The sequence below is a fragment of the Pristis pectinata genome, chromosome 18, assembly GCF_009764475.1.
Source record: "Pristis pectinata isolate sPriPec2 chromosome 18, sPriPec2.1.pri, whole genome shotgun sequence".
Classification (NCBI taxonomy): domain Eukaryota; kingdom Metazoa; phylum Chordata; class Chondrichthyes; order Rhinopristiformes; family Pristidae; genus Pristis; species Pristis pectinata.
This window is the reverse complement of record NC_067422.1, coordinates 3,812,345-3,837,226: the sequence shown is the minus strand read 5'-3', so window position 1 is coordinate 3,837,226 and position 24,882 is coordinate 3,812,345. Positions and strand designations below refer to the sequence as shown.

The window sequence follows — 24,882 nt, the reverse complement described above, 5'->3', positions numbered from 1 at the left end:
TCTAATCACTAAAATTTCCGGCACAAAGCCCATATAGTTTGTTGGTAAGTGTCATTAATGACTAGTGCTGTTTGTTCACCATTGACATCAAAATAGACTCCATTTGAAATGACTTTGTTTCAATTGTTTTCATGTCAAAGCATAGGCAAAGTGGCTTTGCTCGGAGTTGGAACCAATTACATTCAAATCTAATTGTTTTCTAATCATATACGAACACATCGCAAAGTTGATGTGTATGTACAGCAAACATTTTGGAAGGCAAGCAGTACATTGGCCTTTATTGTAAGAGGATTTGAGCACAAAAAGACACCTTACTAAAATTATACAAAACCCTGATGAGACCTCACCAGCTGTACTGTGTGCAGGCCCAAATCTCCCTATCTAAGGAAGGCTATGGTTGTAATAGAGGCAGTGCCATTAAGGTTCAACAGCTTTCTAGGATGAAGGGATTGCCTCCTCAGCAGAGGTTAAGCAGAATGGGCCTGAACCCTTCAGAATTTGAAAGAGTGAGAGGAGATTTCATTGAAACATGCAATATTCTTATGATTAGATATAGGGTTAACAGATTAGATATAGCCAGGGTTCACAGTTTCAAAATAAAAAAAAAACTGGCCACTCCTATGGGAGATGAAAAGAAATTTTTTCCCACAGAATATTGAACCATTGGAAATTTTTTCCTTGGAGATCTGTGTAGGATTAGTCTTTGGATATATTCTAGTCGAGGTTGATAACTTAGGGATATTTAGAGAACCGAGATATGAAATTAGCACAGGAAGTGATGCTGAGGTGAAAAATCGGCCATAATAATGGCAGAGCAGGAGCGAGGGGACGAATGTCCATCTACTTGTGTTCACTTATACTGTATATACACCTTTATTAAAGTTGTTAAAAGGGGAAAGTCGGCAAGATCAATGCTGGAGTGTGGAAGCATTTTTTCGTTTGTGGTGTTGTATTTCAGTAGCTAGCATTCCCAGCATTAGACCAGAAGCAAGATGAAGTCACCTACACCATTTGCTGTTTCCCTGAACATTTGTTATGTTTAACTTCGAGGCAAAATGATTAGTCCTGTGGATTTATTACTGGCTGGCTGAATTTTACTGAGCATAGATGGTGAAGACACATCTGAGGATGTGGAGGGAAGAGATGTGATTTAGTTTCATGATATCAATTATAGAGCCTCTGAAAATCTGACTTTTTATATATTATATTTTACAGCTGCCATATTTTATGAATGAGCTGACCTTGACTGAACTTGATATGGGAGTTGCTATGCCAAGAATATGTCAAGCTTCAAAACCTTGTGTTAATTACCAGGGTAAGTGCAGTTAATGGCCTTCGTGAATGGTCTGTGGCATTTATTCTGATTCAAAATTGTACCAACATTTCCATTGATGTAGATCAAGTAGTCAGTTACAGAGAATTGTTTTGGCATCAGATTGGTGTTTTTCTAAATTTGTTTTTTTTTCCAGTATGGATATAGTGGGTTATAGTCTTAAATGTATGTGTTCCCATCTCCCACAAACAACCTGGTTCTCAACAAGTTTTTTTTAATCATTAGCAGGATGTGGGCATTGCTGTCAAGGCCATGTTTCTTGCCCATCCCTAATAAATCTTGAGCTGAATAGTTTGCTCGGCTATTTTCAAAGTACAGTTAAGAGTTAACTACGGTCTCAGATTGGAGTCCATATAGACCACACTGGGTAAGAATGGCAGATTTTCTTTCCTAAAGGATGTTGGTGAACCAAATAGGGGTTTACGATTGGATATGGTCCTAAGTGCTTTTATTTCTTCTCTTCCTCACACCACTCTCTAGTTACTAGCCTGGTGTACTAAGATGCAGTTGAGGTCCATTTCTAAAGCTCAAGGTACTACTTGTGTTGTACTGCCTTGTGGTGGTTTTCAGAGCCATAACTTAAGATGTCATTAGTGTTTAAGGGGTGATTGGAAGGAAAACAATTAGATGAGGGGAAAAGGATGAACCTTCAGGATCACATAGTGAATGGGAGGCTGTATGGAGAGGGGAAATGTGGATTGGAGAAAATAAAACTGAACCAAAATCTGCTTTCACAAATAATTGTACAGGCCTGAAAATGGCAGCTGGCTCAATTGAACATGATGGAAATACCCACACCCGAGTTAGGTTTAATACTCCCAATTGACGTTGAGATTATAGTTTTTTTGTTAACCAATGGTATCAAGAGATACGGGAGAGTATGCAGAGAAAATAGATGAATGACTAGGTTACAAATGGATATCCTTGCACTGAATGGTGGAATGGGTTTGAGAGATTGAGTGGCCCATTGTTGGTCCAATGATTTTTGCTTTGTCAATAGTTCTTGTGTGGAGTGCTCTACAGTTGCCTTTCTACACTATATAAATGAAGTTCAATACAAGGACAAAACGCAGTATCTCATTCAACTAATTCCATTACAACTTCTGGAGCCAGCAATGCAATCAACAGCTTGAGATATGATTTTGCTATTTCCCATTTCGTTTCTTCCAAACCCATCTTTTGTTTCTTGCCACATTTTTGCTTTCTTTCTCCTTGGATCATCACCCTTTTGTCATTTAATCTCCTGCCTTCCACCATATCATAAATTTTATATTCTCATCTCCCCTCCCCTATTTTCTTTACCTTATTAATTCCCTTCAGTTCCTTATTCTCTCCAGATCCTCAGTTGTATGGTACTTAAAGAATGTCCTAAAAGAGCAGCTCCCTCTTTCCCCAATACAGGTGGCAGTGCACGGTGAACTGAAGCCCATTTCTCCCACGTCAATCTTTGACCCGTGCTTTCAGTTCTCTGGTTTTGTAGCAATTTGCACATAGCACAGATAGGAAAACAGAGACTTTCACCTTTAGTTGTTCTGCTTATTAATATGGACCTCACTGCTCACATTTTCTAAGCTAAATATTCTCTATTGCCATGTCTGTGTTATTGATTCCCTCATGGAGCAGCAAAAACTAGATCTTTTCAGTCCCACTGAAATCTGCTTTCCAGTCCTGATGTCTTTAACCCTGATACCAGGAAGGTAACTTGTTCTTTGGGGTTCATTCACATGGCTGCAGCAAACTGTGTCTTCCCCTCTAACTGTATTGTCCTTATTACTACCACATTTCTCTTCACTTCAACTTCAAAGCTTCCTATACCATGGTACTGTTGTCAGTTTGTGCATCCACCCTGCAATCTGCTCTTATCCACACAGAATGCAAGAACCTTGTAGCTATTGGACAAGTGCAAGGGTCGAAGTTCCTGCAACTCTACCTTCTGCATGGCTATACCTGCCTCTCGCTCTCCTGTTTCTCTTGACTAAACAATTGTATAGTACTTAACCTCAGATGCAAAGCGTCCAGATAGCTTTCCCTCTCCCAGTACATTGCAAAGTCCAAATCTCAGACTGTAGCTCATCAAGGCTGAGTCACAGTATCTTGAGATACTGACACTGCAGATCTGATTGCAGTGGATCCCAGTGGTTTCATGGATACATTTTCCTTCATTGTCCTTGATCTGTGCTTTTTGTTCTCATTCAGTTCATTGGGACCTACCTCTTATCATTCTATTTTTGTCCATGTCAAATCATATCCAGAGCTTCTCTAGGAGTAACACTTTCCATGTTTGTGCCCTTAACTTTGAAGACCCTAAGAATTTATCCCTGCCTCTGCACATTTGAAGCTGATCTTAATGAAAAGCAGCCCCATAACTTTCAAATTCTATTCTGCAGCATGCTGCACTTCATAAGGGAACCCATGGTTATCTCTTTCCTGTTCAGTATAAATTACATGTGGTCAAAGAAGTGTCTTTGGGATTTATCTTGAGATATAAAATCCTCAATTCAGAATGCAGATTTAGAGCCTGAATGAATACTGTAAAGACTAATTCCTTACTGTTCCTTGACTCAATCATAATCAAAGACCCCACCCACCCAGGACATTCTCTCTTCTCTCTTCTTCCATCAGGTAGAAGATACAGGAGCCTGAAGGCATGTACCACCAGACTTAAGGACAGCTTTACCCCACTGTGATAAGACTATTGAACAGTTCCCTTGTATGATGAGATGGACTATGATCTCACGATTTACCTTGTTGTGACCTTGCACCTTATTGCACTGCACTTTCTCTGTAGCTGTAACACTTTACTCTACTGTTATTGTTTTTACCTGTACTACATCAATGCACTCTGTACTGACTCAGTGTAACTGCACTGTGTAATGAATTGACCTGTACGATAGGTTTGTAAGACATGCTTTTCCCTGTACCTTGGTACAAGTGACAATAATAAACCAATACCAAATTGGCCCATAAATTCAAATCTTGAATATTTGAATGTTACTTCTACAGGTTGCATAGCATTTTCATGAGTTTCTGAATAACTAATGCAGGAAATTCTCAATTAGAGCCTTAATTACTTGCTTTAGAAGCTCTTGGTAGAACCCCACCAAGTTTCAGGCTGCATTGAATACTGTCATCACAGCAAATCCTTAAAGTCATTAAACAGAATTTAATGCTTCTGCAATTGTGTCAGGGAAATTCTTCAGATGACCAACATTTTTGCCCTAAAATATGTAATTTGAGTTTGAGCAATGAATATGACTCTTACAGGTTTGGTGTCACTGTGACACAGCTCAATTTTTAGTCTTGCAGACTCTGACATTCTCAGGAGCACAATGGATATCCTGGATTTAAGCAAAGACTCTCTTCTCTATCAGCTATAATAACTAGACTTTGTCCTGTGGAATGATTTTGCAAACTAACCAGTTTATCACAAGCCAGTGTTGCCTTCGTTTAGAGCACATCATCTTTCTTCAGGGTATTCTCTAATCAGCTGCCCCTGTAACTCTAATCCTGATTTTTGTTTTATGTCTGTTCCTTTTGAAACAAAGCCATATCCTGTTTTATTTGAACTCTAATATATTTACATAGCTTTTGTTGTCCATTAACACTCTGGGCTTTAGCTTGGGCTCTGAGATGTAGACACTGCTGAATTTCTGGCCATTAACTGGTCAGGTGTGAACTTTTACTTCCCTAGTACCTTCAGGTTCAGAAGATTAAGTGACCAAGATATGTGTACTTCCATGGCATATTCACCTAGTATAAGTGCAGGTTTCAAGGTTGAAAACAAACCTCAACAATTTGTAGGTGTCTCTGTACCTTTCTGTTAACCTTTTCATATTTTGGGACTGAAGTTATTCTTGCAACACTAATCCATTAAGATGCTTTCACAAAGCATCCCCATTGAGTAGAATTGCATTTTTAAATTTATTATGAACATTTCCTCAGGTCAGGCAGCATGTGGATAGAAAAGTGAAGTCAGTGAGAGTCATACCCGAAACAGATGCTGCCTGACCTGCTGAGGTTTTTCTAACATTTTCTGTTTCATTCACAGAATCATACAGCACAGAAATGGGTCCTTTCAGCCCACCTCATCTGTGTTGACTGTGATGCCTATCTGTGCTAATCCCATTCGCTCTCATTAGGCCCATATCCCTCTGTGCCTTTCCTATCCAAGTACTTGTCCAAATGGCTTTTAAACATTGTCATTGTATCTGCCTCCTCCACCTTCTCTGGCAGCACATTCCAGATATTCACCATCCTCTGTGTGGGAAAAACTTACCCCTCAGATCTCCTCCAAATTTCTCCCCTCACCCGACATCCGTGCCCTCAATTCCTTGTTCTAAAAGAGTTCCTCCACAGACACTTCAGTGACTTGTTTTTATTTCAAATTTCCACCATCTGCAGTTTTTAAAAATTTTCATTTACTGTTTTTCTTCATCTTTTGGAATACATTTTTCTATTTTGAGATGCATTCATACATCTCTAGAGTCAATTGTTAAAGGTAGTTCTAATGACTTTGTTCTTCTCCCACAGCTGCTGTGTGCCTACTGAATGCTTATAGCATCTTCTGTTTTCAGATTTCCAATATTTGTATTTTTTATTTTTATTCAGTGTTAAATGTAATATGTTAATGATCAATTGCAAATTTAGTGGCTATCCACCACTTTCCTGAATGGTAGTTAGAATGTGCCCCGCCTGCTATGCCTACATCCTGGAAGAAGAATAAAAAAATCTGACTGTTTGAAGGTTGTAAACAGGACTACAGATATTTATTTTAAAAGAGCTGGGTATTAAGTATTTTCCAAGTTCCTGTTGTGTTCAGGCAATGTTAGACTTGGTTTATGAGCAGTTAACATAAATGTAAATACTATTCTCCTGTAATGACCACCTGTGCCAGTGTAATAACTGATTCTCAAAGCAGCCACCCTTTTGACCCAATGTGCTGCTGTTGCTTAACTGTTTAAAAATTACCAATGGATTTTTCCACTGCTCATCAATACATCTATATGCTGGAAAGACTAATTTGTGAAATGAATCTCTCCATTTCTCTAATTTTGGCATTTTGCATATATTCAATTTCTAACTCCCCAACATTGAAATTGAACACTGTGCAATCATCAGCAAACATCCTTATTTCTGACTTTGTCGTGGAAGGAAAGATACTGATGAAGTAGTCGAAGATGGTTAGGTGTGGGACATGGCATAGAAATATTCCCTGAATGATGTCCTGCAGGATCTGCTACTTGAGCTCTTGCACATCTAGATTACACTTATTCCAGGATTGCCCTTCATAAATCTTTTTTCTAAATGGAGCCACCTGATGTCAAACTGTACACTTTGGCCATCTGATCATTTTATTCACAATGACAAAGCAAGAGGGAATTAAATAAAGAACCAGCCTATTCTTTACTTCCACTCTGGGATTCTCTTTGCTAAATCCTTTCCTCCTCTATTAGCTTTCCTTGATTCATCTTTTTGACTAGGCTTTTCATGTTACATGATTGGTGTTTGCTTTTCAATAAGAACATATGAAATAGGAGGCATTCATAAAAAAATTGACTGATCTTTTACCTTTTTTACCATTTCTACCTTTCCACCACTTTCCCGCACTGCCCCCTTATCTCTTAATTCACACAATATCCAGTAATCTATCAATCTGTTTTGAATGAGTCAATGACTGAGCCTATACAGTGTCCAATGTAGAGAATTCCAAAGATTCACCACTCTCTGCAAGAAGAAATTTCTTCTCTTCTCAGTCTTAATGGCTGTACCTCTTATTCTGAGACTGGTTCTAGGCTCCTCTCCTGCCTGTCAAGCCCTGTAAGAACCTAATTTATTTGTAAATATTGTTGATACTTTTTTTGTTAGAAGCTAATTACTTTAATTCTTGCAATTAAAGTTTCAAGAGGCAACTGTGAAACTGTGATCACTATTTGCGTTTTCTGTGGCAACTCTGATTCTGTAGCCCATTATGACTGCAGCTGTTTTCCCTGTATTGTCAATGTAGCTCTTCAGATTTTGCACATGTTTGATACTGTGCTTTAAGATCTCAAACCTGACACCAATGCTGCCACTGTAAAATCCTCCAAATACACTGGCAGGATAAGTGAACCAAATTGGTGACTTTTCCTCAGCCAGCAGCCCAGTACTGAGCACAAATTAACTTAGGTGACTCTATCGGATGGGCTCTGTCATTTACATGTTTGACACCAGACTCCTGAAACAGTCTCACACACAAAGCGCTGGGGGAACTCAGCAGGTCAGGCAGCATCTGTGGAGGGAAATCGATGTTTTGGGTTGAGACTGCTGTTCCAGAGACTGTACATTAGCCAGGAGGATTGTAGGGAGGGGTGGCCTTGGGGGCCTGTGCTTCAGTTTTACCTGGAGTCCTTCCAGCAGCCACCTTTCCTGAGACAATGGAGACCTCCTGAGCTTCCAGCTGCTGCACTTGTTTCCTGGGTGGTCTGGATTCTGAGTGTGCCAGTTCTTAAGATTACCAGTTCATTTAAATAGGTTGAAACCATATTACTTACTGCAGTGCCTGAGGCTGCAGATTTCAGCTGTAGTAGTTCCAAACAGGAATATTTGATGATTCCCTCCGGAGCTGCACACAAAAAATCACCCCTCTCCTGTGCCATTTTGTCCCCCCCCCCCCCCCCCATTAAAAGAGAGGCTGTCTCCCCTCTTTCAGTCCCGATGAAGGGTCTCAACCATTTCCCATTCATAGATTCATTTCCCTCCATAGATGCTGCCTGACCTGCTAAGTTCCTCTAGCACTTTGTATGTTGCTCCAGATTCCAGCATCTGCAGTCTCATGTCTCCTGAAACAGTCGTTCCATTCTGAGTTATCATGGGAGGTGGTTACCAAGTGAACAGAAGAAAAGATTCAAGGATGTTCTTGAACTGAGAAACTCAAGTCCATGCCTTGGACACACCCAGAAGCCTAGAGCAAACAGGAAGGAGTGCACCACCTCCCAAACTGTTCACTTACCGGCCCCAGCTGTGGCAAAATCTGTGTGTCCCACATTGGCTTGGAATGAAAGCAAATTACCCTTGATCGTAAGCAATGCCTAAGAAGGTGACTTCATATTGCAAAGTTTAAAACTTGGGTTATATCACAGAATTAAATATTACAATACAGATAAACAACCTCTAGGCTGATGAAGTTTGTCTATTTATATAATGGCCACTGACCTGTAGGAATAAAATTTAACCATTGGAGTCTTGTCTTTAGTTTTTTTCCTAATTGACCAGGATTTGTGTGCAAGAAAAATTTAAAATTGACTTCAAAATTACATGATCAAACTTGCTTCTGTTGCTATTTCTGTTGTCAGCCTTGGTGGAAACTGTTCCAACATATCACTTTTTTTATTGTTATCTTGTATGAAGAAATAACATGAACTTCATTCATCCTGTTATAAATACCCTGTATAGCTGGAGAAATGAGGATTTGGAGCAGAGGTAGTTGAGAAGTGATTTGTTAAACATCTTGGAGCTTAGGCAGTAAATTTGTAAATGTCATGAGCCAGAGGAGGCAGATTTAAGAAGATAGGCAAAAGAAGATCTAAGGGAAAATTTGGAATGAGTGATTATGCTCTCCATAGATATGGCCTGACTTGCTGTATGTTTTCAATCTTTTTTTTTGTTTTTAATTTAGTTATGATCTGAATGCACTGCCTAAGTGGTGGTGGAAGCAGATTCAGTCATGGTTTTCAAAACAAAAAGAATCTGGTAAGTTCTTGAAGGGGGTGGGGGGGAACAGAAGGCACCAAGCAAAGAGTATGCAAAAGCAATTTGGTGCAAGTTTTCTCTGGCCCAGTGATCCAAGTAACTATCCTGTGTGTTATGATTCTGAGTGTCTTATCTCTGTTAACTATTACCTAACTAATACAAGTTCTAGGTTGTTGAAGAGAGAGATTTTATATTAGCTAGGTCTGTGATTCTCTGGAGAGTGGACAGTTACAGTTGCAGTTTATTTTCTACAGGACTGTGGATTGATCTGGAGATTTCTTACAATGGTTCATTTTTAATGACCTTGGAAACTAAAATGAATCTGACCAAATTGGGAAAGGAATCCTTGGGAGAAGGATATAAAGTAGGCGATATTGGCAAAGAAGGGTAAGTTTTTTTTGCATAAAATGCACTTTTTTTTCCTGCTACATAAGATTGAGCAAGTCCATTGTGCAACAGGTAATACATTAAACTGTTTCTCATATTGCATATCAATATAGATTTTTTTAACAATTGACTTAAGATATTTGGCATTGATACTCTGCACAATCCCTTCTCTGAATAGAACTACATTTTTTTGACTATATTCCCAAGTGCTATCAGAAAGTGAGAAGATATCAGGAAAGGCAATATTAGATCGTATTTTTGTGATCCCTGCTGAGTTGGCAGTGCTTGCTCCCAATCTTGATTTTAAAATCACCTCTCACTTAACCTTCAACCCCATACTCCCCCCAGCAAGAATTGAAATGGAACGTTGCAAGGTTCTTCTACGGCATCCCATTTTGACTCATTGCTTTTGTGCAGCCATAAACTGGATCCCCCAACAAAATCAAAAAGAAACTGAGAGAAGGATAGATCTGTAGCAAAATTCACCCTGCATTGCTGCGAGAAAGAGAAGCAACATTTAAACATTCTTAAACTTTTAGAATCATTTAGAGTTTAAAAAAAAACAAGGACTTTTAATCAATAAACAGTCGAACAATTTTAAACTAACATCTATCTTCAGCTGATTTCTTAAAATAATATTCTGCTGTAGAAAAATACTCTTGCAAAATCTTTAAACAAGTTGATGTCTTTTCATTTGGCTTTACTGATTTCTGTGTCAGACATGAGTGCAATATTTGGAAGCACTGAGAGACTCATGCCAGCCTGGGGAGTTCTATGCTAAAACACAAGTGCGGAGATCCCAAAGTTGCCATTCGTTTCACAGAATAATGATGGTAAATGGGTAGTTTCATTGTCATCACTACTGCAAATTCCAGGCCATGACCTTTTCCATACGTACTCAATCTGTTTCTGAATAGTCCTTGTTAGTCCAAATTACAAGGAGTTTTTTCACAGAAGGAATGATGGCCAGAAAATTTTATCACCTCTGTGGTCTATTTCCACCCTGCTTTTACTTTCACGTGTTGATCTCCTACTCTTCTATTCCCCCAAACTGACTGGTATCCACTACAAGCCCACAGACTTTGTTAGTTACCTTGACTACACTTTGTCCCAGCCTGCTTCCAGTTTCTCCCTCTGTACCAACACCACCACCTATCATACCAATGCTTATGATACCTGTATGTCTTCCTTTTCCTCCTCCATTGTTCTTCCTCCCGGGAAATGGATGGTCTCTTTACATCCTACCAGCATCCATATTCATAGAATTATATCATCATAGGTTACAACATAGAAGGAAGCCATTCAACTCATTATGTCTGTGCCAAATTTTTACCAGAGAAAATCACTAGTTCCAGCCCCTTCTCTGTCGCCTTGCAAACTTTTCCTTGCATATATTTGTCTAATTCCATTTTGTAGGACCTGCCTCCACCATATCTGCAGGCAGTGTATTCCAGATTTCAACCAATTGCTGCGTATATAATAATAAAAAAAGTTTCCCTCATGTCACTCTTAATTCTCCTCTCCTTTTACCTGTAGATAACTGGATTCTATCAAATCTCCCCTTATCCTTCTCTTCAAAGAAAACAATCTCTCTAAACTATCTTTTTCATTGTAGTATTTAATACCAGGAACAATCCTTGTAAATCTTTTCTAGACCCTCTTTAATGCCTTCATGTCCTTCCTATAATGGCACGCCGTATTTACTATCATCTCAACCTGCCCTGTCACTTTTAATGACTTGTGCAATCATACCAGTCCCTCTGCATCGGCACTTCTTTTAGAACAATATCTTTTTTCTATTTTATCTCTCATTCTTCCAACCAAAATGCATCACCTCACAGATCTCTCCATGAAATTTCATCTGCCATTCCACTAGCCTGTCTGTATCCTGCTGTAGTTTATCACCTCGGGTCCTCCTTGAGTTACGACAGGGTTCCATTCCTGAGAGCTGTTCCATAACCCAAACAGTTTGCAAGTCAGGAATGCAGCTGCAAATGAATTCCCACGTGGCAGAAGATGCCTGCAGCCCTGTAGCAGCTGGCAAATCCATTGTGCCAGTCTCTCAAGTGCTTGTTCCTATTGTGGCTTGCTCTCCTAAGTCCAGGTTGTTAATATAAATCAAACAAAAATGGCTCCAAGTGGTGGCACTGTAGCGTAGCGGTTAGCGTAACGCTATTACAGTGCCAGCGATTGGGGTTCAATTCCCGTCACTGTCTGTAAGGAGTTTGTACGTTCTCCCCGTGTCTGCGTGGGTTTCCTCTGGGTGCTCTGGTTTCCTCCCACATTCCAAAGACGTACGGGTAGGTTATCATGGGTTTAAGTGGGTAAATGCAGACTCGTTGGGCCAGACGAGCCTGTTACCGTGCTGTAGGTACAGTTTTTAAAGAAGTTTTAAAATAACAATCACTAGGCAACACCACTATTTGCCTTCCTCCGGTCCAAAGAAACAGCTGTTCACCATGACCCTTTGTTGTCAAGTTAGCCAATTTCATACCCATGGAATCGGTGTCTCTTGTACCATCTTCTTCAACTTTGTTGATAGATCAGTATCTGGCCTTTTATCAAAAGCCTTCTGGAAGTCCACATACACCACATCAATTGTTTTGCACTCATCATTTCTACTCGCTATCTCATTAAAAAATCCTTAAAGGTCAAACTCAATTTGCTCTTAAGAAATCTGGGCTGGCTTGCCTTAATCCATTTCCCTCCAGGTGACTCTTAATCTTTTCCCTGATCAATGATTCTAAGAGCTTTCCCATAAATGAGGGTAAACTAACTGGCCAGAAGCTATGTGGTTTATTCTTAATTTTTTGGGTAAGAAACTAATATTTTCCACTCTCCAGTCCTCTGAAACCACTTCTATATTCAAGGAGCATCGAAAGACTATGGTCAGAGCCCCTGTAATTTCCTTCCTTAATTCCCCCAGAATCCTAAGATGTGTCCCATTTGCTCTTTGTGAATTATATACTTAATGTATGAAGTGTCACAACGATTTACTCCTTCACTGCTTTGGAACCACTTTCTTACTTTGGAATCATCCTCTGTAATTTCTGACACCATAGTGCCATTGCCAGAAGCATATCCCCTTCCCTTCCCTTTCAGCATTTGGAAGAGACCGTTCTCTAGAGGGCATTTCATTCTTCTGTCTCTTCCAACACCTGCGATCACAGAAGATGTACCACCTGCTCTTTTGCCATTTTTCTTCCCACTCTCCATGGACCCAAGTACACTTTCCAGTAAGACAGCAATTCACTTGCATTCCAATTTAGTATGGTGTATTTGGACTCTGCTACATTGGTGAAACTAGATAAAGATTGGGTGACTGACTTGCAGCAAACCTCCGTTCAGTTCACACAGATGTTCCTGAACTTCCAGTTGCCTATCACTTTAATTCTCCCACCCCCACCCTGACCTGTCTTTGCCTCCTACATTGTTCTTGAGTTTGTATTGAGCTTCATTAGGACAATGCCTCATCTTCCATCTAGGCATGTTGCAACCTTCTGGGGACAGTTTTGAATAAATCAATCATTCTAGCCTTTGTGTTTCACATTTTCAGCATTTCATTTTTCTTCATCTTGTAACTTCAAATTTTATTCCTCATCTCCTAATTGTGTATCTCCTACACATAGCTTTTGTTGCACCCTTTTTCTGATCTCCACACTATCCTAGACCTTGCCTTTTGTTCTTTCTGTGCTTCACCCCTTTCTCTAAATTTAAAGCATGTCATTTCTAACTTTTTTTGGGACTGATGAAAGGTCATCAATCTGAAACATCAACTCTCTTTTCACAGATATTGCCTGAGCTTTTGAATATTTACAGCATTTTTCTATTTTTATTTCAGATTTCCAACATATGCAGTTTTTTTTTGTTTATATAGAATGAGCATCCTGGAGCAGTATCCTGAATTTACTTGCTGAAGAAAAGCTTGAGCTAGCAACCCACCCTCCCTCAAAGTACATAAACCTCAACCCTATCTAATGGTTACAGCCTTGTTGGGGTGGGTGTGTTCCATCTGTTTTTTTTTATTGTGATGGAACAGTTGGTCTGGAATCTGCAGTAGTTTGGAAAATCCTGAATGTTGTTTTTGGAGAAGTGTAGTTTTCACTTTTTTACCACAGGATGTGTTAGTGAAAAATAGTCTATCTAAATCAGGAAATCAGAGGTATTATATATAAAAAAGAAAGGTGGTCAGTTGGCCAGCTCATATCTGTGTAATCCCATCACAACCATTCAATCCAGCGCCACCTTTACTGTTTCCATTTTCATGCTATTAATAGAACATAGAAAGTCCAGCACAGGAAAAGGCCTTTTGGCCCATGTTGTCTGTGCTGGCCATGATGTCAAATTAAATTAAACCCATACGCCTGTGCGTGAACCATGTCCTTTCATTCCCTGCATGTTCATATGCCTGTCTAGATGCCTCCTTAAATGTTGGTATCATATCTGGTCCACCAAACCCCTGGCAGCACATTCTAGGCACCTACCACTCTCTGTGGATGGGGGGGGGGGGGGGGGGGGGGGGGGGGGGGGGGGGGTGGTGCGGGTGGGAAGAGAAAACTTACCCTGCACATCTCCTTTAGACTTTTCCCCCTCTCACCTTAAAGCTTTGCCCTCTAGTATTTGATATTTCTATCCTGGGGAAAAAGACTTTGAAGATCTATTCTATCTATGCCTCTAATAATCTTATAAACCTATTTGGTCACCCCTTGGCCTCTGCTCCAGAGAAAACAATCCAAGTTTGTCCAACTTCTTATAGCTAATACTTTCTATTCCAGGCAACATACTGGTGAACCTCTTTTGCATCCTCTGGAAAGCCTCCACATCCGTCCTGTGATGTGGCAAACAGTTCTCCAAATGTGGCCTAACCTATGTTTTCTACAGCTGCGATATGACTTCCTAACTTTTATACTCAGCTCCGCAACTGATGAAGGCAAGCATGCCTAACACGTTCATCACCACCCAATCTACTTGTGTTGCCACTTTTAGGGGACTATGGACTTGCACCCCAAGATCCCTCTGTATATCAATACTCCTGCCATTTACTGTATACTTTCCCATTGCATTTGACCTCCCAAAGTGCAACATTTCACACTTGTCTGGATTAAACTCCAACTGTCATTCTTTCTTACTGAAGAGTTTGAGCTGGCAACCCATCTTCCCTTAAAGTACATAAAACTTTACATTCTCCCTTTTCAGTTCCTTTCAGGTGATCTTTATGGGATGTTTTTTGATCACTGTCAAGTTTTCAACTAGGCAGATCACAGATGGGGGAAAAAAATAAAAGGATTGCACATGTAATCAATTCTTCCTCATTCCCTTCTCATTAAAGGGAAGATTGTATTGACTGTTAATGAGGTGTGATTTTATTCCTTCTCCCCACCACTACCTCCCTGCACATCCACTGTCATCCTTTCCTTTCACTCTGCCCACATGGAAAAGCCAATAAATTACCTGTAGGGGGTCACTTTAAACTGGCCCACCCAGAGGAAAGGGATCGAGCATGATTTGGTTGTCTACTCTACATTTGATATTGATGTTGACTTCAGGTTAAAATTATCCCTGATGCCTTGACAGTTAAAGCTCTGTGTTCCAGTCATTTATAGTTTTATATCTATCTCTTCTGTTCCCTTTTTTAAAAAAAAATGTCAAAATAATATCTGTTGATTTCTTAAGTGGAAACAACATTTCACTTTGCTTTTTCAAATCATTTAATAATGGAGGGGGAACATTTTTGTAACATTGGGACGGACACTCTAGAAATTTTACACTAAGTGTCTATTATCCTTCCTTTAGATTAACCTTGGATAATTTTTGCAGCATAGAAACAGATCTTCTGGCCAAACAAATCTATACTGTCCTTTTTGTATCACAGAAGTTTCCTTTGCATCACCTAGAAATAGCAACTTCAATATTATGCCAATTCATTGTATTTTTAGGAAAATTATGACAAGTGCATCCATAAGAGTCCTAGTCTGCAGTGAAGCAAATTCTCCCATTTTGTACATGGTCCCACCATAATGTAATGTGAGAAAGTAAAACATTGTCTGGATAAGTAATAGGAGAGTCTCATATCAAGATGTTAATTTGACCAGCTGGCTAACTTTATGGAGCTTGCTTTAAAAATATCCTGCTGGTTAACAGGCAAACCACTTCAAAACTGTTAGGTTGCTTTGTCTATATTTGCCTTGGTTTAAAGATACAATTAACAGCTTTGCACTAATGGATCTTTCATAGATTTTCTAGTTTGAATGGTGGGGCCAATGTAGCTGTAACACATTTACATATCAAGTATAATCTCCCGCACCACACCTCAAAGATCTCTCTTTCATGAGGCCGATACAATTTGGGCACTCTTTCTACTTGATGGGATTTTTGTGCATGTACCCATTAGAGACTGGGTTGAGATTACCTCATTTTGTTGCATAGATTATCTTGTACCCAAGAGGCAAAAGGGTAACTTTTAATGTTTTTGATTATGGGACAAAATGCTAACTTCAATTTTTTTCCCCATTTCCTGCTGTCCTTTCTGTAAATTATTAAGCCTCTCATAAGCAATTTAAATATTTATTGAATTATATTTAATATAGAGTTTGATTATATGTTCCACTGAACATATCTATCAAGTCTTAATTTGCCTAAATATAGTAATGGGTAATATATGCATTTATAAGCGCAGGAAGGGATTAGACTAGTATCATTCTTATTTTAAGGCACCTGGGTTAATTAATGTGCAATAGAACTGCAATGCTTACAGCAATGTTATCATGTATGTGTTACAAGATGAGTTTATTTAAGGCATCTGCTCAAAGCTAAAGTACCAGACCTTTGCACATTTGCGTGCATATTTCAGTTGAATAATGGTCTTTTTTCACTAACTTCTGTTTATACGTTTTTTTTCTTCATTTCTCCATTTATAATGTGTTTGATCGGAATCATCTGTGGATTTGTGTGATTCTGGTGAGTGGTAATTGTAATATACAATCCATATACCATTTTGTAACTTGTGGGAATGTAGATATGTCAACATCCCATTCAGGAAATAAACATTGTGTGTTCCTATACAAAGAGGAAAGCCATTGCTACTTCATCTTTGCTTGTGCATGAGAATTATGTCTATACTGCAGTGTGTTAATAAAGGGGCATCGTCATAGCAAATTACTTGCCAAGACATTCTCATTTTCTGAATGTACAATTATGTAATTTACATAGAAAAGTTTTGTGCTGTCACTTGATGTGATATAATTGATATTTGTGACATGGCTCTCCCTGGTTCCTTTTCTTCACTGTGACGATTCCCCTTTACGTTCTTGCATTTTGGTAAGCATGCAGTTTTTCCTAATGCTTGTACTAATTATATTTCCTAAGGCAGTTTACTGGTTTTACATCAGTAAACAAATTGATCAGTAGAGCAACGCAGTAGCCCAGGGTGGATTAGCATTTTATTTAAGGGTTTCTCCATTTGAACTGTTGCTGAATGACGTGTAATAGTAACCTAAATGTAGGGGGTGTAATAACAAAAAGCTTGCAGATGAGGAAATTGGCTGTGTGGTTTTTTGAGAAGGAAAGCTTTAGACTACAGGAAGATGTAGATGTGCCAGTTGGGTATGAATTTATTTCGGACTTGTGTGAGCTAATGGATTTGGGAAGGTGCAAAAAGGCAAGGGAATGTACAATGGGATTCTTAAATGTACAGAGGGAATTTGGCTTGATGTACAGATGGCTCTTGGGGTGCGTCCATAGCTTCCTGAAAGTGGCAACACCAGTAGATAGGGTGGTAAAGGTGGCATACAACATACTTGCTTTCATTGGTCAAGGCATTATAAAAGTTGGGAAGTCATATTGCAGTTGTATAAAACATTTGTTAGGCTACATTTGGAGTATTATGTGGAGTCCTGGTGCATTACTGGAATGATGTAGAGGCTTTGGAGGGTGCAAAAGAGGTTCATCAGGATATTGCCTGGATTAGAGAATATATAATGAGAGGTTGGACAAACTTGGGTTGTTTTCTCTGAAGTATCGGAGGTTGAAGGATGACCTGATAGAAATATATATAATTACAAGAGGGCATAGATTGGGTAAAGAGTCTTTTACCCCCAAGTTGGAAATGTCATATACTCGAGAGCATGGATTTAAGGTGAGAGGGGGAAAGTTTATAGGAGATTTGAGGCACATTTTTTTTGTTTAAGAGTGGTAGGTGCCTGGAACACACTGCTAGGGTAAGTGGAGGAAGCAGGTGTAATAGCAACGTTCAAGGGGCATTTAGATGGGCACAGGTTGTCGGGATAAAGATGCTTTGCTGGCAGATGGGATTGGTTTAAGTTGGCATCATGTTGGCACGGGCAGGGTTGAAGAGCTTGTTCCTTTGCTGTACTGTTCTATGTTAAAGGTAGCAGGATAGGCCAATTGGATGGTCAAAAAGCATTTAGGATGCTTGCCTTTGCTAGCTGCGACATAGAAGACATAGAATAGGGAGCTTATGCTAGGATGTATACAACATTAGTTTGGCCACAGCGTGAGTATTGGATACATTTCTTACCACCAATTTACGAGAAGGATGAAATTGCACTACTGGGGAGTGGGGTGGTGCTGGTATGTGGATCTTGCCAGGGCTAGAAAATTTTAGCCAAGAAAAATGATTGTTGGATAGGCTAGGGTTTTCTTTAAAGCAGGAAGCTTGGGAGTGACGATTGAAGGGCTTGGAAAGAATAACTAGCAAAACTATGAGGCATAGATTTGAAGTTAATTAGTAGAGGTATTAGAGGAAACATGTGAATCCTTTTTATCTACTCAGGGTGGTATGGATCTGGAACTAACTGCCTGAAGAGGTGTTAGAGGTAGAAACCCATATCACGTTTCCACTGTACTTGGATGCATATTTGAAGAGCCACGATCTTCATGAGCAAAGGGGTGGTGCTGGAAGATGAATTGGGTTGGGAGAAGCATCTCTCTTTTTGACTGGCAGGAACATGATGCGCCAAATAGCTGCCTCCCCTATCCTAAATTGTCTATGAATCCAACCATACTCATTTCATTATAGCTAGCAGTCATGGAAGTCTCTCAGTCCATCAGCTGTTCTTAATTGGATTCTGAGCCCTGGAGGTAAAAGGATAATATTTTACCTATTCTGCTGCACAGCTCCCCAGTGACCCCTCTATAATCTTGTATTTTCCCATTATATTGCATTTGGAGGCCATAGAATTTGCAGTGAGGAATCTGACTGCTCTATTGTATTGATAGACCCCTTTCCAATCAAATATTTTAGGATGCATATCAAATTTTCTCCATTTATTTTTTTTTCCCCCAAATGCTAGTCTCTGTCACATCGTGCATCTCTGCTCCAGATGTGATCTTTATTGCCATGGTTATAAGAATGTAAATCCTGAAAATTAATTCAAATAAACTGAACATTGCTGGACACAGCACTAGTTGGATAAATGTTGGAGCTGTATATTTAAAAACACTAAGAGTGCTAAGAGATCACCTAAGACATCTTGTGACCTGGGTCTGAATGATGTAATTGGTCTAATTTTTCCATGCAGTGCACCTTCCAATTTAAGATAATCTGTTGAAGAGAATATGAGGAAAGGAAGAGTCCTTCCTTTCATATGATTCAAATATCCTTTCTTTAGGAAGCTGCATTGAATTTACCATTGAAAGGTTTTAAACCAAATATTGTGATGGGGGATTGGGGATTTTGGTGAGGGAAAATTTAGGAGTCATAGAGCTATGCAGCATGGAAACAGACCCCTTGGCCCAACTTGTCCAGTCAAAAATAAAAATAATTTCCTAGCTGGAACCAGAGATCACAGTCTCAAAATATGAAGTTGGCCATTCATGCCAGCAATGAAAAGATATTTTTCACCCAGAGAGGTGAGTATTTGGAACTCTATCCAAGAGGGCTGTGGAGACAGATGGTTAGATTTTTCTTGAGGGAATCAGGAGATGTGGGGTTGGAGTGGGTTAGCTGTAAGGTAAAAGATCAGCCATGATCTCTATTGAATGGAAAAGGTCCATAGCCTACTTCTTGCTTGCATTCTTATGAAAGATGTGCACTAACTATAATTTCTTGTAATCAGCCTCTGATTGGCAAGATAAAATTAATAACTGTGCCAATCTTTAAATCTGAAATATAATGCAAAATACAGAACTATACAGAGCTACTTTTGGCAAAATTATACTGCAAAAATGAATTTAATGCCCTTTATGAACTTTGAAATAGATTCCCAATTCGAGGATACCTGGGAGTGATTAAAAAGTATTATTAAGATATAAAACTAAACTGTCAAACTTCATTTATAGGTCATTTGAATCTGTCCATTAAGCTACTACCTTGTAATCAATCCTGGATGTCTTCCAGTGACGCAAGTTCAAATTTCATATCCCACCACAGCAGCTGAAGAATTCAAATTAATCTAACTAAATAAATCTGGAATTAAATGATAGTGTCAGTAATAGCCATGGAATCACCAGATTGTTGTAAAATCCTCTCTAGTACACAAATAGCCTATGGGTAAGCAAATCTGTTTTTGTTTTTGCGCTGGAGACGTGAGACTGCAGATACTGGAGTTTGGAGCAACAAACAATGTGCTGGAGGAACTCAGCGGGTCGAGCAGCATCTGTGGGAGGAAAGGAGTTGTTGACGTTTCACGTTGAAACCCTACATCAGTCCCAAAACATCGAGAACTTCTTTCCTCCCACAAATGCTGCTCAACCCGCCGAGTTTCTCCAGCACATTGTTTGTTGCTTTGTTCCCATCTGGCCTGTGTATATGACTCCAGCCACTGGCAATGTGGTTGAATCTTAACCTGCCACTTTTGCTTAACCACTTGGTTAATAAATTTACTGTGGAAAAAATTATTGATAAATCTGGTTTGGTTCAAGGCCAATTAAGGATGGGTGATAATTACTCACGTTCCCAGCAACACTACATCTCTTGAACAAATATAACATAGCATGCCGTGGTAGAGATGGGGCTTAGTATTGTAAGTGTATGTGTGAATGCTAATTGAGTAGAGTTGGGCTTGACCCAAATGCATCTTGACATTTACTGGTTTCTTCATTAGGAATATAACTTCGAAAACTTACTGAAATAATACTGCTCATGGAATTGCCTCTTGTGCAATGCTAACTTCAGGATGAGTATGGTAATGAGAAAAAGTTGTGTGACAGGAGAAGGAGTGAAAATCTTGAAAGATTGTCTTCCTTTCATAAATTATTTGGATTCAGAAAGGATAGTGAAAGGAAGCTTTACCTGATTGCATCAACGTCTGTAAATTTTCATCTGCTCTAGTATATTTTGCAGAACTTCTTGGGATCTAAACAACTTTCAACTTTTGGAGGAATAAATCTTGAACTGCTAATTTCAGCTTCCTTCTGCATAATTCTAATTGATTTAAACTATTTCTTTAAAAAAAAATGCTTGGTTCAGGATGATTGTTAGAAGCTTGTTTTCCTTTCTCCAATGCCGTTGAAAAAGGAGCAGACCAAAAGCCTACTGTCTCGCTGATAGTGATGAGGAGTCCTCAAGTGCTGGATCATCAGATGAAGAAGATGCGCAAGAGATGTTAGGAGGGGACAAAATGCTTCCAGCAGCAGCAGAAGGGTATGAATATTATCTACAATATTTTGAAACAGTATGCTGTAACTTAATCTAAATATGTTTTCAATTGATCTTTATTCCAATTAGTGTTAGCAAATGATTTTCAGTGTTCTGGGTTTAAGTTTTTAAAACAGTTTAGCACATCCTATTTACAGAATTCCTTGCATCTATTCCCCACCTCTGGGATCTATGAACCACTCCTAAATGATGATGAAATTAGGCAGCCCTCATTGCAAACAGTGCTATTCATCTAGTTGCTTGTTGGTACACTGCATTCCCAAAGTTAAATCCCTCTTTCCTCTGCTTGTCATTGCATGGCTGGATGGAGAAAAACATCACATGAAAAGCTGTGGTGGGTGGGGGGTGGGTGCAGCAGGGAGGAAAACTTTGCAAGTTCTAATCAAAGGTCATTAGAAATTTAAAAGTTTCTCTCTCAGGCAAACTGCTTAAGCTTCTGAGTATTGTCAGCATTTTTGACTTCTATCTTAACTGCAGTCAGATAGCAAAAACAAGTTTGGAATAGAATAGGATCCCTGAGCATCTGATTACAATCTTTCTTGTATAATGATAACTTTTTTTAATGTGGATCATGGAAACTGTTTCTTTTCAATAATTGTATGAAAGAACTCTAAATACGGAAATAAGTGCCCTTGCACCTTGTAACAGTTGTTTGTAATGGTTTCCACATTGGATAACCAACAGACTCTGCATTTGCAAATGCTGAATTGCTCGTCTGAGATGCAAGGCATGAATCTAGCTGTATGTTGACTACTTATGAAGCAATAAATAATGGGGTAATACAACTGATATCTCCTCCATTTGAAGATGCATTGTAACTTAGCATGCACCCTCAATTTCCACTCGTAGTGCATTTCTTTTGCCCTTTAAGCATGCACCGTGGAAAGAGGTTTTTGAGGATACACTGATAATTCAATAAATGGGAAGACGTTGCTTAGGAATATTTGTTACCATGGAAGTAAATGAAATGTGAATATGCAAAATGTTCAATAACAAAACAAAATCATTTTCTACATGTGCAGATACATGGGAGTACATCGACCAAGCAAGATTATGAGACTTGTGGATAAAATTACAAAGTCAAAGTACTTTCAGAAAGCCACCGAAACGGAATTTATTAAGAAGAAAATTGAAGAGGTCTCAAATACTCCATTACTGTTAACAGTAGAGGTTCAAGAGTGCAAAGGAACACTAGCTGTGAATATTCCACCACCACCTACTGACAGAATATGGTAAGGGCAGGTTTGGTTATAACTTTAATGAAGCTGACTGATTCTGTAGGATTTTGTTTCATTTGATCATTCAGTATCATTAAGAGTCGGGAGTGACATAATATGTACAGTTTTACAGTGAAAAATATTAATGATCCCTGAACATCTATGAAAACACATGGGGCTAGAATTTTCTTTTGTCCACAAATTCCTTGGGACTTTGATTACCAGCATCCATTCACAATGTCATTTTTCTTGAGATAGAGCCCAATTTCATATACAGACTGAAGTTTTTGAAATTATTGGCACTTGAAGCTGGGAGAATGCAGTGTAACTGCAATGTTTAAAAGACTGCAGCAGCTTAAAGAACCTGAAGCTCATGGAACTAGGAAAATAATAGACACTGCAACTGATCTATACCCCGCTGTATCCTTTAGGCAATCTTCTACACCTGCACGCCATTAATCTTTGTGTCGTCTGCGAACTTACTAACCCACCCATCGACGTTTTCATCCAAGTCACTTATATACATCACAAACAGCAGAGGTCCCAATACAGATCCCTGCAGAACACCACTAGTCACTGACTTCCAACCAGAATCCTGTGGCAGTAAACCATAACTTGTCACTTCTATCCATGTACTGTTGGTTGAGGAAACAGCAAAATGATGCCAGCTTTGCAATATAAAAAAACAAGCCATAAATGAGGAATATACTAATAAGAGGTTCACCTACTCAGTGTAGAAGAGTTACTGATATTGAAGTTGGCCAATAATGGTAGTATGCTGATATGTTTCTGATTGAAACATGGATTCCTGCCATACCCTCCCACCATAAATAACAGTGAGCATATTACCATAAACATTACAGGACTCTGCACACTTTGCTAGTTCCTAGTGCAAGAATCGCATTGTTACAGCACAGGCAGCCATTTGACTGTGCCTGCTCCTAGAAGAGCAATCTCACTAGGTCGATTTCTTTTCCCCCCCCCCATCTTTCCCCATACAATGTTAATTATTCTTTCTCAATTACCCATCCACTTCATTTTTGAATGCACTGATTTTGTTTCCAGCACTCTTGCAGGCAATGAGTTCCAGATCCCAGCCACTATCCAAAATTTTAAATGTGTCCCCAAAGTCCTTCCATTTAACCATTAAAACGGGTTCTGATCTTGTACTTCATAAGATCTTTGCTCCGAGGACAACTCTCTGATCTAATCTTTTAGCTAAAATTGCTTATCCTGTAAACAATGCTAGAGAGGTATTGTAATGTTTAAATTCATCATTGTTTTTCTGTATTTGAAAACATTATTGGGCTATGTATAAAGTTGATCTGGGAAAGGAAGCTAGAGAATTACAAGGAATTCTCTATTTTCCTTGCAAAGGAGATGTTGGCTTCTAATTATAAAATGGACAATCATGAGAAATGGTGTCCCTCCTACATATGATAGGAGTGGCAGTATTACTCAGAGATGGAGATCAGCAATCAATCACAGGTTTGTAATTACAGCAATGCTTTGCCATAACAAATCTTATTATCCATATTTGGGGGAAAGAGCTTACAGTGATTAGTTTGGCAGGGAGTCACAAATATGGGTGATGGAGGATGCATCTATCAGCGTTGTGCAATATTGTTGGCTTTTCATTTATTTGCAAAACTATTGACTATCCAGCTTGAAATATCAAAATTTTAGCAGAAGTTCAGCTTATGCCATATTGCCTTTGTGAATTTTAAATGTATAAACTGAAAACTAACTGCTTTGTAATTTTGTTTTAAAGTTATAGTAGTTGTCTAAGGTTTGTAATGCTTGCTTAAAGGTATGGTTTTCGAACGCCACCACACCTGGAGTTAAAAGCACGTCCCAAGTTGGGTGAACGTGAGGTTACTATAGCACATGTAACTGACTGGATCGAAAAGAAACTTGAACAAGAATTCCAGGTAACGAAGTTACTTAGCATAGCAAATGATTTTGTTGCCGATTTATACATTGCCCTTTTCTCTGTTCTTTCCTCTATCCATAACAGTTTAAATAAGCATATTTATAAATGTTTACACAGGTAGTTCACCTAGTAAATAACTCCCAATTGTTTCTAAAATGCATTTAAAATTCAAAATAGCCATTGGGCAAAGACTGAAAAGAACTATGCACAATGGGAGAGGAGAAAATTAATGTCTCAAAGAGACTTATAAAAGGTTTTGATAAATTTAATCTACTTTGTTTTAATTCATTGAAATGGTCCCATTTTCTCCCTTTCTCTTCATGGGAAATAATTATCTAAGATGTTTGGAGGTCCTTAACAAAAAAGTTGTAAAATAATGCAGAATATTGAGTATTTGGACTAGGCCTGTGTCCATCTCTAACTGCAAAGCTCACCAATATTTATCACCACCTATGGTTGGATTTAAATAATGTTCACTAAAGTAGTTTTAAATCTATTCAGTATATTCTTAGCCTAGAACCCATTGGTTTTATCACCTGGCCGACTCTGTTCTAACTTTCAGCTGCAATATAAGTGGTCCCATAGTTGACCATTCGAAAGGTAAAGGTGAGGTGAGAAAATGAAATTGAGTTTGTAGCATTCTTGACAGGTTATAAATGTTCACCTT

At 38.9% G+C, this 24,882-nt stretch overlaps 1 protein-coding gene across 2 annotated transcripts in view; it reads left to right on the top strand.

Moving 5' to 3' along the window:
* The window catches only part of tex2 (testis expressed 2), a 78,500-nt gene that overhangs the window by 50,927 nt on the left and 2,691 nt on the right, over positions 1-24,882 (top strand). Inside the window, exons 7-11 of one of the 2 annotated variants that reach the window (XM_052032796.1) lie at positions 1,216-1,315; positions 9,316-9,448; positions 20,931-21,050; positions 22,088-22,297; positions 24,093-24,213. In XM_052032796.1, coding sequence (XP_051888756.1) covers positions 1,216-1,315; positions 9,316-9,448; positions 20,931-21,050; positions 22,088-22,297; positions 24,093-24,213 — 684 coding nt within the window. Of the gene's footprint in view, positions 1-1,215; positions 1,316-9,315; positions 9,449-20,924; positions 21,051-22,087; positions 22,298-24,092; positions 24,214-24,882 lie in introns of both variants that reach the window. The other variant, XM_052032797.1, reaches the window with a different exon arrangement.